Source organism: Mus pahari, chromosome 16, assembly GCF_900095145.1.
Source record: "Mus pahari chromosome 16, PAHARI_EIJ_v1.1, whole genome shotgun sequence".
Classification (NCBI taxonomy): Eukaryota; Metazoa; Chordata; class Mammalia; order Rodentia; family Muridae; genus Mus; species Mus pahari.
In genome coordinates this window covers 25,279,735-25,292,715 of record NC_034605.1, presented here as the reverse complement: position 1 = coordinate 25,292,715, position 12,981 = coordinate 25,279,735, and the positions used below count along the sequence as shown (strand labels likewise).

The 12,981-nt window shown below is 47.0% G+C and overlaps 1 protein-coding gene and 1 non-coding gene across 2 annotated transcripts; both read right to left on the bottom strand.

The window, feature by feature from the left end:
- Positions 1 to 1,748: 1,748 nt before the first annotated feature.
- Positions 1,749 to 6,486, bottom strand: Pom121l2 (POM121 transmembrane nucleoporin like 2). The gene has a single exon (XM_021216090.1). The coding sequence runs from the start codon at positions 6,102 to 6,104 to the stop codon at positions 3,186 to 3,188; it is 2,919 nt and encodes a 972-aa protein (XP_021071749.1). The 5' UTR covers positions 6,105 to 6,486; the 3' UTR covers positions 1,749 to 3,185.
- Positions 6,487 to 11,805: 5,319 nt separating this feature from the next.
- Positions 11,806 to 11,877, bottom strand: Trnam-cau. The gene has a single exon. It is a non-coding gene; the product is annotated as a tRNA-Met (tRNA).
- Positions 11,878 to 12,981: the final 1,104 nt, after the last annotated feature.

Sequence of the window (12,981 nt, the reverse complement as noted above, 5' to 3'; positions counted from 1 at the left end):
CCTGGCTGTCCTGGAACTCACTCTGTAGACCAGGCTGGCCTCGAATTCAGAAATCCGCCTGCCTCTGCCTCCCAAGTGCTGGGATTAAAGGCGTGCGCCACCACGCCCAGCTTCCTTATATGTTTTCTTGAGGAAACCCAGGATACCTCAGCTGTCTTCTGGCTACAGGCACTGTCATGTAAGAGGGTTGAACCCTGAGAGGTGAGGATGGGCTTTGCAATTCCCTGGGACCATCCAATACACCCAAGGATTAGAAAGGAAATAGCCAATGCTTTAAGGGACTGACTGAGGAAATCCCAGTGAGTCTTTTCACAAATTCTGCTCCATAATATTTCCTCTCTTTGGATTTTCTCTTTCCCTTTTCCTTCCTTCCTTCCTTCCTTCCTTCCTTCCTTCCTTCCTTCCTTCCCCCTTCCCCCACTCTCTCTTTCTTTTTGAAAAGGTTTCAAGTATCTCAGCCCCAGGAGGATGGCCTTGAACTTCCGATCCCCTCCTGGCTCCACCTCCACAGAGCTGGGATTATAGATGTATGCTACTGCATGCAGTTTTTCATTGCTGGGGATAAAAAGCAATGGTTTCATGCGTTCTAGGAAGACATTCTACTGACTATTACTCCCCACCCCTCCCCATCTTACATTGTTAATGTTTCTGTTACCCAAAATGTCTCTTACAAACACCCCTAAGTACCCAGTTTTTCCTATTTTATTTTTTTCCTCACAGAGGAGCCAGAGTAATCTAAAACTCAAGTATAGACCTGCTTCTATGCTGCTCAGTCTATTTCCACAGCTACCTGTTGTATTCAGGATGCTGTCTGCATTATATCGTATGACTTGCAGTCATGTCCTCCTGCTTCTGCTCACCATGACTATCTATACATGACTGTTTTGGAAGAGATCTCAATATATCTTAGTGACCTTTCTTTCCTGTCTGAGCACACAGTTTGCAATAAGATTATCCATCCTGTTACAACAATGCACTCAGGCAAAATTTGAATTTAGGATCAGCCATGGTCAAGATAATCCTCTGTCCACTCTCATTTCTAGGCTCTTGTCCCTTGTGTTAGAATCAGCTGTTTAACAATTCTATACTAAGTTGTTATTGTTCTTAATAGAAATTGTTCTTGACCACTGAATGACTAGGACCAAGAACTATGCAAGTCATACAACTATCTCTAGACACTGCAAAGAGCAGTGGGTAGTGTCTAAGGTTTTCTTTCTGTCCTCATTCAGTAAGATAATCAATCTAGGGAATGTCTTTAAAAGTTGAAACTGGACTCAGTGGGTTAAGGTACTTGCCGCACAAATCTGGGGATATGAGCTCAGTCCCTAAAACTTGGAACCCACATGGGAGAGGGAGAGAAAAGCTCACCAGATAATTCCCTGACCTCGACCATGTGCCATGACACACGTGCCCAAGCACACATTATGCAGTTAAAATATGGAAACCTTTTAAAGTTGAAACAGGTCGAAGAATGTAACTAAATGGGGAAGTACTTGCATTTGTGAAGTCCTAGATTCAAGTTCCAATAGCTCACATATACACAAATAAACAGAGAGATGAATGCCAACTACCATAGATATTTGGAGTCAAGCATTTCTAACTTTGGTGATTACAGAGTGAGAAATAGTCATATCTGCACACCAGAGTTTAAATTCTAGTCTTTTCTAAGTAGCCTCAGGCAAATTAACATCTTTTCTTCTGTTCCCTATATGAGCTTGACAGTAATTCCTGTATCATAGACCTTTTTCAGCAGTATATTTTTATTTTATCATTCAATATAATGTCAATTACTTTTTCAATTAGATTTTCTCCAAGGTATCCATAAAATAAAATTTTAAAAATGTGATAAATGTACCCAAAGAAGCATGTATGTCTTAGTGTGTGGGGGTGCTAAGATGTGCTAAGGGGGAGATCCAGCTTACTCTTGCACTTCCTGCTGGCCTGAGAGCTAGAGCAGAATGCCTGCTCTTTTCACCCTTTCATGCTCTGTTGCTTGGCCTAAGGGCTTCACGCTCTGCCAACCCTCTTGGAGAAAGAAAGATGTGAATATAGAAAGGGTTGATCTGATGAAGCACCAATAAAAGGGAAATAAAAAGGAAATGTCAGTTTTAGTTTCTGTACTTGGGCATTTGCGGTTCCTAGCCATGTAGGCCATGATGTAGGGACAAGAAAGAAGGCTTCAGCGTCCTTGCCATCTTTCGCCCCTGCCTTCAGGCTCCCTGAGAATCCATCCTGTAAGGCCACACTGCAGCTGTGCACTTAGTGGGGGGATTCAGCCTTGCAGCCTGAAGCAATGCTGTTTGGTCCCATCAGCCGAGCTGCAGGTGGATTTTTATGCAATTGAAATTTGGCTTTGCCAACTTCACACCACTCCTACAGATCATTCTTCCTCCAAACCCAACACCACACACACCAGAATCTAACAGAGTGAGAAGATTAAATCTCCGTGAAGGCCAAGTGGAGGGCAGTCAAGAGGAGAAGCTAGAAGATAGAAAAGAAGGAACGGTTGGCTTTGATCCTGGAGCCTCCCCCTGCTGTACTGGGAGATGACCTTTCTTTCAGGTCTGACGGGATAAATCTTCATTAGCTAGTCTTATACATTGAATTGACCTAATGAAGGATGGGGCTAAGCCACTACCTCTTTGGGGTAAGACTGGATCAACTTTATAGAGAAGGTGGGGCAAAGAGCAACACACAAGGAGATCTTCAGATCATCTTGATCCTCAAGAACAGGGTGAACACAGATCAGATCACACCCAAACACTCTCAGGAAACCACCCAGGAACGAGCACTGGGAACTGAGAACATGGTGTCTCTATGAGATTAGAGACAGACAAGCGCTTCTTAGAGCCCAAATACAGGAAGGGTAAGATGTAGAATCAACCTATCTTCCTCCAAAGATGCTCGTTATCTTCCTGCCATGGCCATTCCTCACATGGAGCTCACAGAGAGGAGTGGGTGGAAAGGGCATCAAAGTTTCTACTCTGCTTCTGCGGTTTTAGTCTTGGGCAGCCCCGTTCTTTGCCAGCACTTGATGATGTATTGGTAGTCTACCTTCTTGGAAGACTTAGATTATGACACATGGAGGGAACACCTATAGCTTTCACTTCTGGTCTTGGATATGTTTGTTATAGAGAGCTGGGCGAGATCAAGACTCTTTGTTGCAGTGTGACAGAGAGAGTGGGCTATTTCTTGTAAGTGTGATGTTTCCGGGAGCGCCCTGGCTCCCGGTTCCTTAGGGTTTTTGATTTTGTACCAATACAGAATGAAGATTCCAACGATCTGAAAGGATCTCTTCCCAACGAACCCTGCAGAGTTGGAGAGGACATCCCAAAGCCAAGACTGCTACCTGCCTTCATTGCTCCAGGTACAGAGGTACTCTGAGCAAAGGGGACCAGGGAGGGGGCCCCAGACATGATCTTTCTTGCAGGAATGCCAGCCAAAGGTGTGATCTGGTTAGGAGGGCCCTGCACGCTCTGGCTCCAGCACTGCGCAAAGGGAGCTAGGACGCTTGGGGTCATACTCCGCCTTGTGCCAGAAGAGCTCCTTTGTGGGGCAGCCACGATGGCCTCAGGCTCCCCACAATCCATAGGGGTCACTAATCCTCCAAAAGCAAAAGGTCTTGGGGCTGTGCTGCCAAATACTGAACTGTAGGTCACACTCTGGTGGTTCTGCCTGACAACCCTAAGGGCAGTTGAACTAGCTTTGCAGAATGGAAACCCGACCAGAGTGCTGCCAAAGCCTGGCTGACTGGTGGCAGGAGTGTGGATCATGGGAGCTGAAGATGTCAACTGCCCACAAGCTGGCTGTGTGGTCTTGCTAAGGACCAGTTGAGCAGATGGGGTTGGGGACACACCTGCGTTCTCTGAAAGGAAAGAGGTACTGAAGCTTTGGGCAGGAGCTAGCTGCAGAGAAGATTGCTTTAGCCCATCTATGGCCCCAGGTGAATGTTGAGAAGTATTTCTTTGGGATGATGGCAAAGGTGGCTTTGGGCTTGACCCCAAAGATGCTGTGAGTGCTGAAGTCACATTGGAGTTGCTTGAGGTCACTGGAGGCTGGTTTGTGGATGTTAAGCCCAAAGTTGCCAGAGGGCTGCTCACCCGCTTCAGTTTATCAGGGCTTCTAAGAGGGGATATCTTGATGGCACTAGTAAGAACCTGGCTAAAGATAGTGACCGAGTGTACAGTGGGAATCGTGAGGTGTTGGGAAGGGAAGATTAAATCAGTGGCTGAGGGAAAGTTCTGGGAAGCTCCAAGCAGGAAAGTGCTGCAAGAAGGGACAGAGCAAGAGCTGCCTGTGGTGCTGGTCACTACGTTCAAATCCACACCAGGGTCTTTGGATTTGCTGGCTGGAATGGCAGGCGTAACCACACAGGGGGCTGTGGTGGCTGGGCTGTGGAAAAGATGGGTAGAATCAGAACTCGGTGAAGGAGAGGGCTGCCTGGTGGACACAGGAGCTGTCTCGGACACAGTTTTAAGTGGTTCTATACCGTCAAAGATAGGCTTGAAGGTGGGCCTTAAGATACCTGGAGTTGTAGAGGGAGAAGAGCTTGAAGAGGCCTCGGCCATGACAGAAATTCTGGGGTATGAGGCAGTTCTAACCTCAGTACTGTGAACAGGCCCCCAAATAGGTCTTAATGCCAAGTGAGAAGAAGTCTCCACGGGAAGTACAGATGCAGGAAGATGGAGAATTGGGTTACTCACCACCCCAACCAAAGCGCTTTGTGTGGTGGGTGCTGTGGGGTTAATGACAGATGAGTGGGGGGGCACAGCAGACCTGTGAGCCCGAGGGATTGAAGATGGCCAGGTGGAATCAGTGACTGGTGTTGTGGGAGAGCTTGGAGATGCCTGGGTGGAAGCAATTGAGGGATTTGAGTCTAAAGAGATGCCTTGAATGTGCTCTAACTGTGAGCACCCGTGTGGGGCAGGCATATTCTTCGAGCTTTGCAGCTGAGGGTTCACGTGGGTACTAAGCACTGTCTCAGAAGACGACCGACTGAGAGACGAGGGAGGCTGAGTTCCAGCCCTCATTTCCGGAATGGAGTCTCTGGCTGTCCTGGTTGTAGCTTCTGTCGTTTGGTTGCTCCGCACAGCTTGCCCCTCTAATGTTGGGTCCTCTTCAGTGACAACGGGACCTTGCTGGCAAGGTACAGTCAGCAGGTCCCTAGGACCAGACTGCAGTAGAGGAATCTTTCCATTTAGCTGTCCAGTGCTGCTGGATGTGACTGAGAGGTGAGAATTAGGACTTTCTCCTGCTTTTCTCAATGGCCATTCTGGAGTCTGGACTGATGTCCTGGGAAAATGTCTCTTCCAAGATCCTGAGAGCTCTCTAGAAGAACTGTAAGAGCTGGTAATAGCATTTCTTTTTGTGCTGGGGGGGCCTCGGGTATGTATGCTGGCCACGAGGGCCACAGAGGAGCAACTGGACCTCTTACATTTATGATCTGAGCTCTGGACATGGGGGCTCCTTTTCAGAGACCCAGGCCTGGCCACAAACGAAACAGTGGCTCCACTTTTCAACAGGGGCTTAAAGGCGGACCAAACGGTGGCCGAATGCCTTTGGCTGTCGGAGCTGTCCGGGAACAGTGGCTCTTCCCACCTGGCTCTGCCCTTCCTGCACTGGAGGAGGGCCCTCAGCACCGGGTCCTTTCCACAGGGCCCTTGTGGCTCCTCTGAAGGTCCCGCAGAGTTCACCACTCTTGAGGCCGGGAACAAGGGCCGTGGTCTCCGCTCAGGAGACGAGATCTTGACTGTCACAGGACTCCATGTGGCCCGAGGGTGACGAAGGGACCAAATATTACGCTTCAGGTAACTTTCCCACCAGTCTGAAGGAAGAGAGCTCATGATGGGGTTCTGTGGCCTCTTCATGGGGAAGCGCCTCCAGGCCTCACTGACGAAAGCGGTAGGGTTGGCGGGATCCCAGTTGGGCGGCCTCCGGGCCGGCCTGTGTCTCCGGGCGGGCTGGGCGCGGTGGACATGCTGCACACGGTGGACCTGGTAGAGGGGCCTAGCGGGTCGGCGACTCCCAGGCTTCTCCCCTGCGTCTGCGCGCCCCTGTGCTGGGGACCGCGGCGAGGACCCCGCTTTGCCCAGGTAGCTGCCCATGCTGAGAGGCGCGGGCGGGCGGTGACTTCTAGCCCCGTTTCAACTTCTGATGTTTCGGATCTCGGCGGAGGTGGCCGAATCCAAGCATCCGGTGCTCGAGTGACGGTTGGGCCACGAGCGCCAGAAAAGCGCGAGGGAACCGGGGAGCTGGCGACACGCGGGCCTCGGCAACCAGCCTCTCTGAGACCTATGGTCTGAGCGCCACACTGGCAGAGCTCAAGGGGGCTCGGTGTCCAGCATCCAGGCAGGACCCGACCTTGGACCTGGATGCGCATTGGTGCGCGTCCCAGTTCCCCAAACGGAGCTGGGAGCGACTCTGGATGATTTGAATCCCTTCACCGTATGAGTAAACGAACGAGGGGACGAGTGGGTGTGCTCGAGAGGGCACAAGACAAGAGAGGACGATGGAACTGTTTAGGCAGGTTATAGGGCATTGTGACTAGTCAATGGGAAAGGCAGCGGCGGCCTACTGAGGTAACTTCTGTGAGTTCTATCAGGGCCTCCTCATGGCCAAACTGAACAGCAGTGGCAAGGAACGAGCTGAAGTCATGAGAGCCACTTTAGAAGTCTGTGTACTATCTTAATACTGAGTCTATTCCAGCAAAGGCAGGGGCAAAAACAAACAAACAAACAAACAAAAACAAAACAAAACCTAATCCATGGCCAAGTCAACAGTTCCCTTTCAGAGACCTCCATCCAGGTAAGGCTGGATCTTGGATCTTTTGCTTCACCACAGAAAAGAATTTCAGGCCAGGCCAGTATGAAGCAAAGTTAGAGACTGAGTATAGGATTCAAGGGGACATTGAGGCAAACTGCTGGGACTAAGAAGTTTAACTGAGGAACTATTAATTCTACGGGCAGAGAACAGCATAGTAGGGGCTCAGAGGAGAAGCAATCCCACTGGGCAGAGTCAGGGTCCCTTCTTATAAAGGAAAAGGCCAAGTGGCAGACACCATGCAGGAAGTGCTAGAGTGGGCAGGCTAGCTCCCTAAGACTATCCATCACCCACGGTCCTGCTCAGCTTCGATGTGACACAACCCCAGAAACTGTCCCAGGATTGCTTTTTGCTACTGCCGTGCTTTCTCAGGCCTGTCATTGCTCATTTATTTGGCTTAGTGTGAGTGGACCCCGGGTGACGCCCCCCGTCCCCCCGTCCCCCCGTCCCCCCCCCCACTGCCTATAACTTGTTATGATTATTTCCTGGATGACAGCCCACTCTGTTGCGCAAGTTTCTTGCCGATCAAAGATAAAGATAAAGCTGTCTAGATGGATTGATGACTTTATGGAATTTCTGACTTGATTTAAGTAGTTTTAGGAAGTTAGTTTGATTTAAAAACTTGGGGGAAGTGAGGGTAATTGAAAGTCAAAGCAGTTGATAGAAAGTTTTCAGTTAGAATCAAGAATAAAGTGTGCCCCTTCCTGATAGCTGCTGAGTTAGAGAAAGGAGTACAGTGAGCGTTTGTGCATCACAAGCACGTAATTGTAGAGGCAGGAAGAATAGGCTTGGGACAAGCTAGAGATCAAAGTAAGCACATGCGCTAGGTTGGGCCTGAGTTCCTTGATTTTGTGATCCAGGGATGAGGTAGCAGGTTTTTGGTGTGCACCAGGAAATAATAAGGTTATGATAAAGAGCAAATAATTCTATTATGAGTATTAGAACAGAAAACAGATGATTAGCTAGCCTGGCTGATCAGAACTTCAAAAATAGGACATAAGATAGATGCTGATAGATGTTTCATATAAGAAGTACATAATCGCCGGGTGTGGTGGTGCACGCCTTTAATCCCAGCACTCGGGAGGCAGAGGCAGGCGGATTTCTGAGTTCAAGGCCAGCCTGGTCTACAAAGTGAGTTCCAGGACAGCCAGGACTATACAGAGAAACCCTGTCTCGAAAAACCCAAAAGAAGTACATAATCAATAATCTATCCTAACTTCCTCATGTAGTGATTTTAATCTGTTTTTGAAGAATATAATTTTCTGGTGACTGTCTCTAGAAAATGTGTAATTTGTGGCTATGGGGTAATGTTCTTTCTAAAAGGAAAACTATGTCTTAAGGGATATAGAAGGGGGTTAAGAGAAAAAATAAATAAATTACTGTAGCTTGTCTTTTGCTTCAACCATTGTGTGTGTGTGTGTGTGTGTGTGTGTGTGTGTGTGTGTGTGTGTGTGTGATTTCTCCCCTTTCTCTTCTCTAATTACTGGCTGCATAGACAGCAGACCCCGCCCCCACTTCCACGCCTGTTAGTGTCTGGACCATCCCCACAACCCTCCACCCCCAACAGCTGCCCCAACCCCCCACCTCCGACAGCTGCTCTCAGAACTGACCCCTCTGCCAATGCCACTCCTTGATACCTGCCTCTGTTTACCCTATGGTGTCAAAGCTGGTCTTTGGCTAAGAATGTGACATCAGATCAGAATGCTGCTCAGGTGCAAGGTCTGTATGAGTCCTCTCACAGATACCAGCAGACACCCTGTCCACAGGTGGATCTCTGGTCTGCATAGTGAGTTCTAGCCATTAACTATCCGTGAGACATTGTCTATCAGTCTCTAGCTAATGAGGGGATGTTGGTGGCAACACATTCTTGTTCCCCTTCTCCTTCCCTGTCTCCTGCTAGGGAATCCTAGAGCTTGGCTGCACGGCATTAATAACTCTTGAATGTCTTACACCCAGTGATCCATTTCAGTCTCTCTGACTCAAATATGTGAGATCTGTCAGGAGTTTATTGAAAGGCACTTTTTTAGCACAGACTTATTATTATTATTATTACTATTATTATTTTAACTTTAACAGGTTTTTATTCTTATTGGCTCCAAATGCTGTAAATATGAAACAGTGTTTGGAGGTTCTTAGTGCCCTAATATTTGTGAACCTCCCTCCCTGGGAACCTGGCTATGGAACAGAAAAGTTCAGCACCTTTGACTTGGCTGCCTGGGAATAGCTACAACATTCCCTCCATAGTATAAGTATGTATGTGTTGAGGGTGGGGAGGACAGCTGCATGTGCATATTTGCATTTAGGTCAAATATAGGGTGGCTCATTTATTGGAGGTTCATTGCCAACTCTTCTTTTACCTTTTCTCTCCATTTATTTATTTATTTATTTATTTATTTATTTACATCCCAATTGCTCCCAGCCCACCGCACCTGGTACAGCTACTTCATGCCCCCCTTCTTCTCCAAGAAGAGGGAGGCCCCCCAGGTACCAACGCACTCTGGCACATCAAGACATTACAGAACTTTAAACAAAGGGATTAGAATAGTGAGAGACTTTGGGGAGTGTGGGGGCTAGCGAGGCAGCTGAGAGCTATGAGCTTCCCTGAACTGCACCTCCTCCCTATGAACATTCATAAATAAGATTCAGGTGAGTTATAAAGTTATCTTTAAATGGTTGCTAAGGAATTTAAATCACGAGGTGGTTCCTGGGTGGCAACTAACAGGATTATCACTGATAAGGAACAATAGACCACAGGAATCCATGGCATTAGGTTATTGACACTGTGAACTTAATGATTTTATTTATGATAGTCCTGGAAAATGTCTGGAGACAGAGGAGGCCCTCCCCAAGTCATACATATTCAAGCCTTAAGTCTGGTTTATTGCTATCTAATTTTCTTTTATTTTTGAGACAGTGTTATTATGCAGCCCTAGCTGGCCTCCAGCTTCCTGTGTAGACCAGTCTGGCCTCAAGTCAGAGATCCACCTGCCTCCGTTTCTTAATAGCTAGCCAGCCACCATGCTTGACTACTTCCACATTTTATTTGAAAATATTTCTATATAAAAGCAATTTTCTCTGTGTGTTGGCAACCGTAAAAGCAAATGTCAATTGTGCTGGAAAGCATGATTCTAAGCTGTCAGAGGCTTCAAACGGACTCCAGAATGAGGGGTTCTTTTGCCATGCCACCTTCACTACCCATTCCCCACATTAAGTAGAAAAGTGCAGGCTGGTGAGATGGCTCACCGACTGCTCTTCCAAAGGTCCTGAGTTCAAATCCCAGCAACCACATGGTGGCTCACAACCACTCGTAACAAGATCTGACACTCCCCTTCTGGAGACAGCTACAGTATACTTACATAAATAAATAAATAGATTTTTAAAAAAAAGAAAGAAAAGTGCGCAGAGGCAGAGCACCAGCAGGTACAGATGGGTCATTGTGCATTGTCTTAAAGGCCATCTTCCAGATCTCGACCCTGGCCACCAGTGTTCCACATCTCTTCTACAAGCAAAACACACCAGGAGGACTATAGGTTTCTGAAACAACCTTTTAAGTCATATTCAAGAGTTCATGAGACATTTAATGTACTGTTCCCTAAATATTCTCTGACAGGTACATAAATGTGAAAACGTATTACATAAGGAAGGAAATTCAGTGCATCTGAGTGTGAGTTTGAACCTCTAAATCCCAAATCAGTTTAGAACCCTACCAAGAAAACCATATGGTCCCTATAAGGAATCCAGAGATATGTGTAACAAATACTATGATTGCTATGTAATGCACTTATTTTAGATTCTGGAAAAATAGCTAAAGAGGTGCCTGAAATTACAAAGGATTTGATACTCATTTTGTGGGATGTTATTCTGTTTCAGGAAGTCTGAAAGTCTGTAAGACATTTACAGTAACTATAAATGTCAACACAAAGTTTCTTATTTACCCACAGTTTTGTAAATGGTCATGCTTAGAGGAGGCAAGTGATTGTCCTCAGTAAATATTTAAAGATCCTCAGTACGTGCCTGTCTACTTGGCACCTACAAAGAACTGTTTTTTTTCTTTTTTTCTTTTTTGTGACAACAAAAATCAAGGATGGGAAGTGGAAAACAACTAGTTGAGAACAATTTTCCCGGCCCGCGGGACAAGTTATTCCGCGGGACAAGTTATTCCGTGGGGGTCGAGGGGGACCAAGCCTGAAAGTGAGAAATGAGCGGGAAAGAAGAGGGAAGCCCTGCAAAGGTGTCAAGGCTTCGTTTATTGCCGGATTGAACGGTTGGTTATAAACACTGTGAAGGGGAATGGGGAGGGGTTGAGTAAGGATCACAAGAAACAGAGCGAAGGACAAATGGGGGGATGCTGACTGCAGACTTGAAACTTCTTGTGATTTTCTCAGAGTCTTGGCATCACTGCTCCGGAACCCCGAGCAGCTAATCTCAGAGTCCCGGATCCTCCCAGGTGTCAGTTTAGGACAGTAGCCTTGGGAGGAGGGAGATAGAGCAGTCTTGGCAGGGAGGGTGTCGAACAGCCCTGGGAAGGAGAGGGCAGCTCGGCTCTCAACAAAGAACTATATGCCTCTCAGATGCAAGCTGTAAAAGGCCTGGTTTTTCTCAGCCTGATCTCCAACAAACAATAATGTTTTTTCCGGTTTTGTTTTTATTTTCAGATACAAATTTAAGAAAAAAAAAAAAAAAACAAGCCACTAATAAGAGATGTTATCAAAAATACACGGAATGTGTTATCTCCTCCTGGGTGAATTTGGTTGAATGAATGTTTGGAATCTGGTTTGCTGGACACTAGAAAGAAACATATACGGTATGGAAGAGCAGATCAGAAGGCTTCTGATAATATCTACCTGTAGGAGAACGTTATTAAGAGACTGGGAGGAAAAATCTGTAAAATCGGAAAGCTCAAAGTAATGATTTTAGTAGGGGTTCAAAGTTGTTTAATATTGCTTTGTACAGTATTGCTTTGTGGAAACTGCGCAAAATGTCTCTTAGCAGAGGATGGTTTCGATCCATCGACCTCTGGGTTATGGGCCCAGCACGCTTCCGCTGCGCCACTCTGCTAGAACGGTAGGTAGCCTGCTCTTTTACTCTCTAATGGTGAACACTTCTTGTGTGTTAGTCTACATTTGTGGCGGGTTTCCTTCCCCGACCCTTCGGGTTACACAAATTGGAGTTTCACTACTAACTTGCTCCCAGGCCTCTTCCCCGTCTGCGCGCCAGGATACGGAGCCACTCGGCCTCCTCACTAGTTTCTGCGCAAGTCTCGTAGGCGATCGCTGTGCTTAAAGTTTTCGTTCGGTTTCACCGGCACAAGGTTTACAAGCAACCCCCCCAAAAAACCTAAAATGAAATTCCCAATTCAAATGGGTGCGTGGCTAGGGTAATTTCTATCGCATTGCATGTGGAATACTTCCGACAAAGACAAAGAAACAGAAAATAAGCTAACAAAGCTAGGTCCTTCTTGCTTTGGCTTCTGTCCGGGGCCAGGGCTTTCAGGAAGGCTTTGGATAACAGTCCCTGCGTGCCCGCCACGCGCTTCTAGAACCACGCGAGCCTCGGTCTCTAGCGGTGGGAAGCAGGCGGTCACTATTAAGCTATTATTTTTATCTTATTTCATTTTATTTTCATTTATTTAGTTTATTTTACTCACCGTTGCTTTTCTACGCTCACAATAAAATCGGCTTCTGCTTCTCCGGTAATGGAAAACAGGAAGAAATCCTCCAACTCCGCCTCGCGCGGCCTCCCCACTGCGGGGAACGATCGCCCCCTGGCGGAATCAAATAAACCCTCTGGTCTTTCTGTAGCCACTTCCATGGTAGTCAGTCTCCGGGAAGCCTCTGAGCTTTCCTGATGGCTGAGCTTCCTGTCTGGGAAGATTTCCTCAAGCAAACATCAGATAGCATGTGCTTGACTTCTGACACGTCTGTCAAACATGGGAAGGGGAGACCAGAAAGAGAGAATCAGACAGGCAAACAGGTAGGCAGTCTGTGCCTCTAGAGTTGTTCTGAACCCAAAGATAGCAAGGTTTGGTTATCACATCTGGCCTTCTATCCTCTCAGGTTTCTACACCAAATTGTTTTTCACTTATGGTTCTGCTTTTGATGTTACTCCTGAGAGCTTTTTACATTGTAGAACCATTCTTTTTTCTTTCCTTCTCCTTTCTTT

Excerpts from the sequence above, each read along its gene's own strand:
- Pom121l2 (XM_021216090.1), bottom strand. The coding sequence starts at position 6,104 with ATGGGCAGCTACCTGGGCAAAGCGGGGTCCTCGCCGCGGTCCCCAGCA.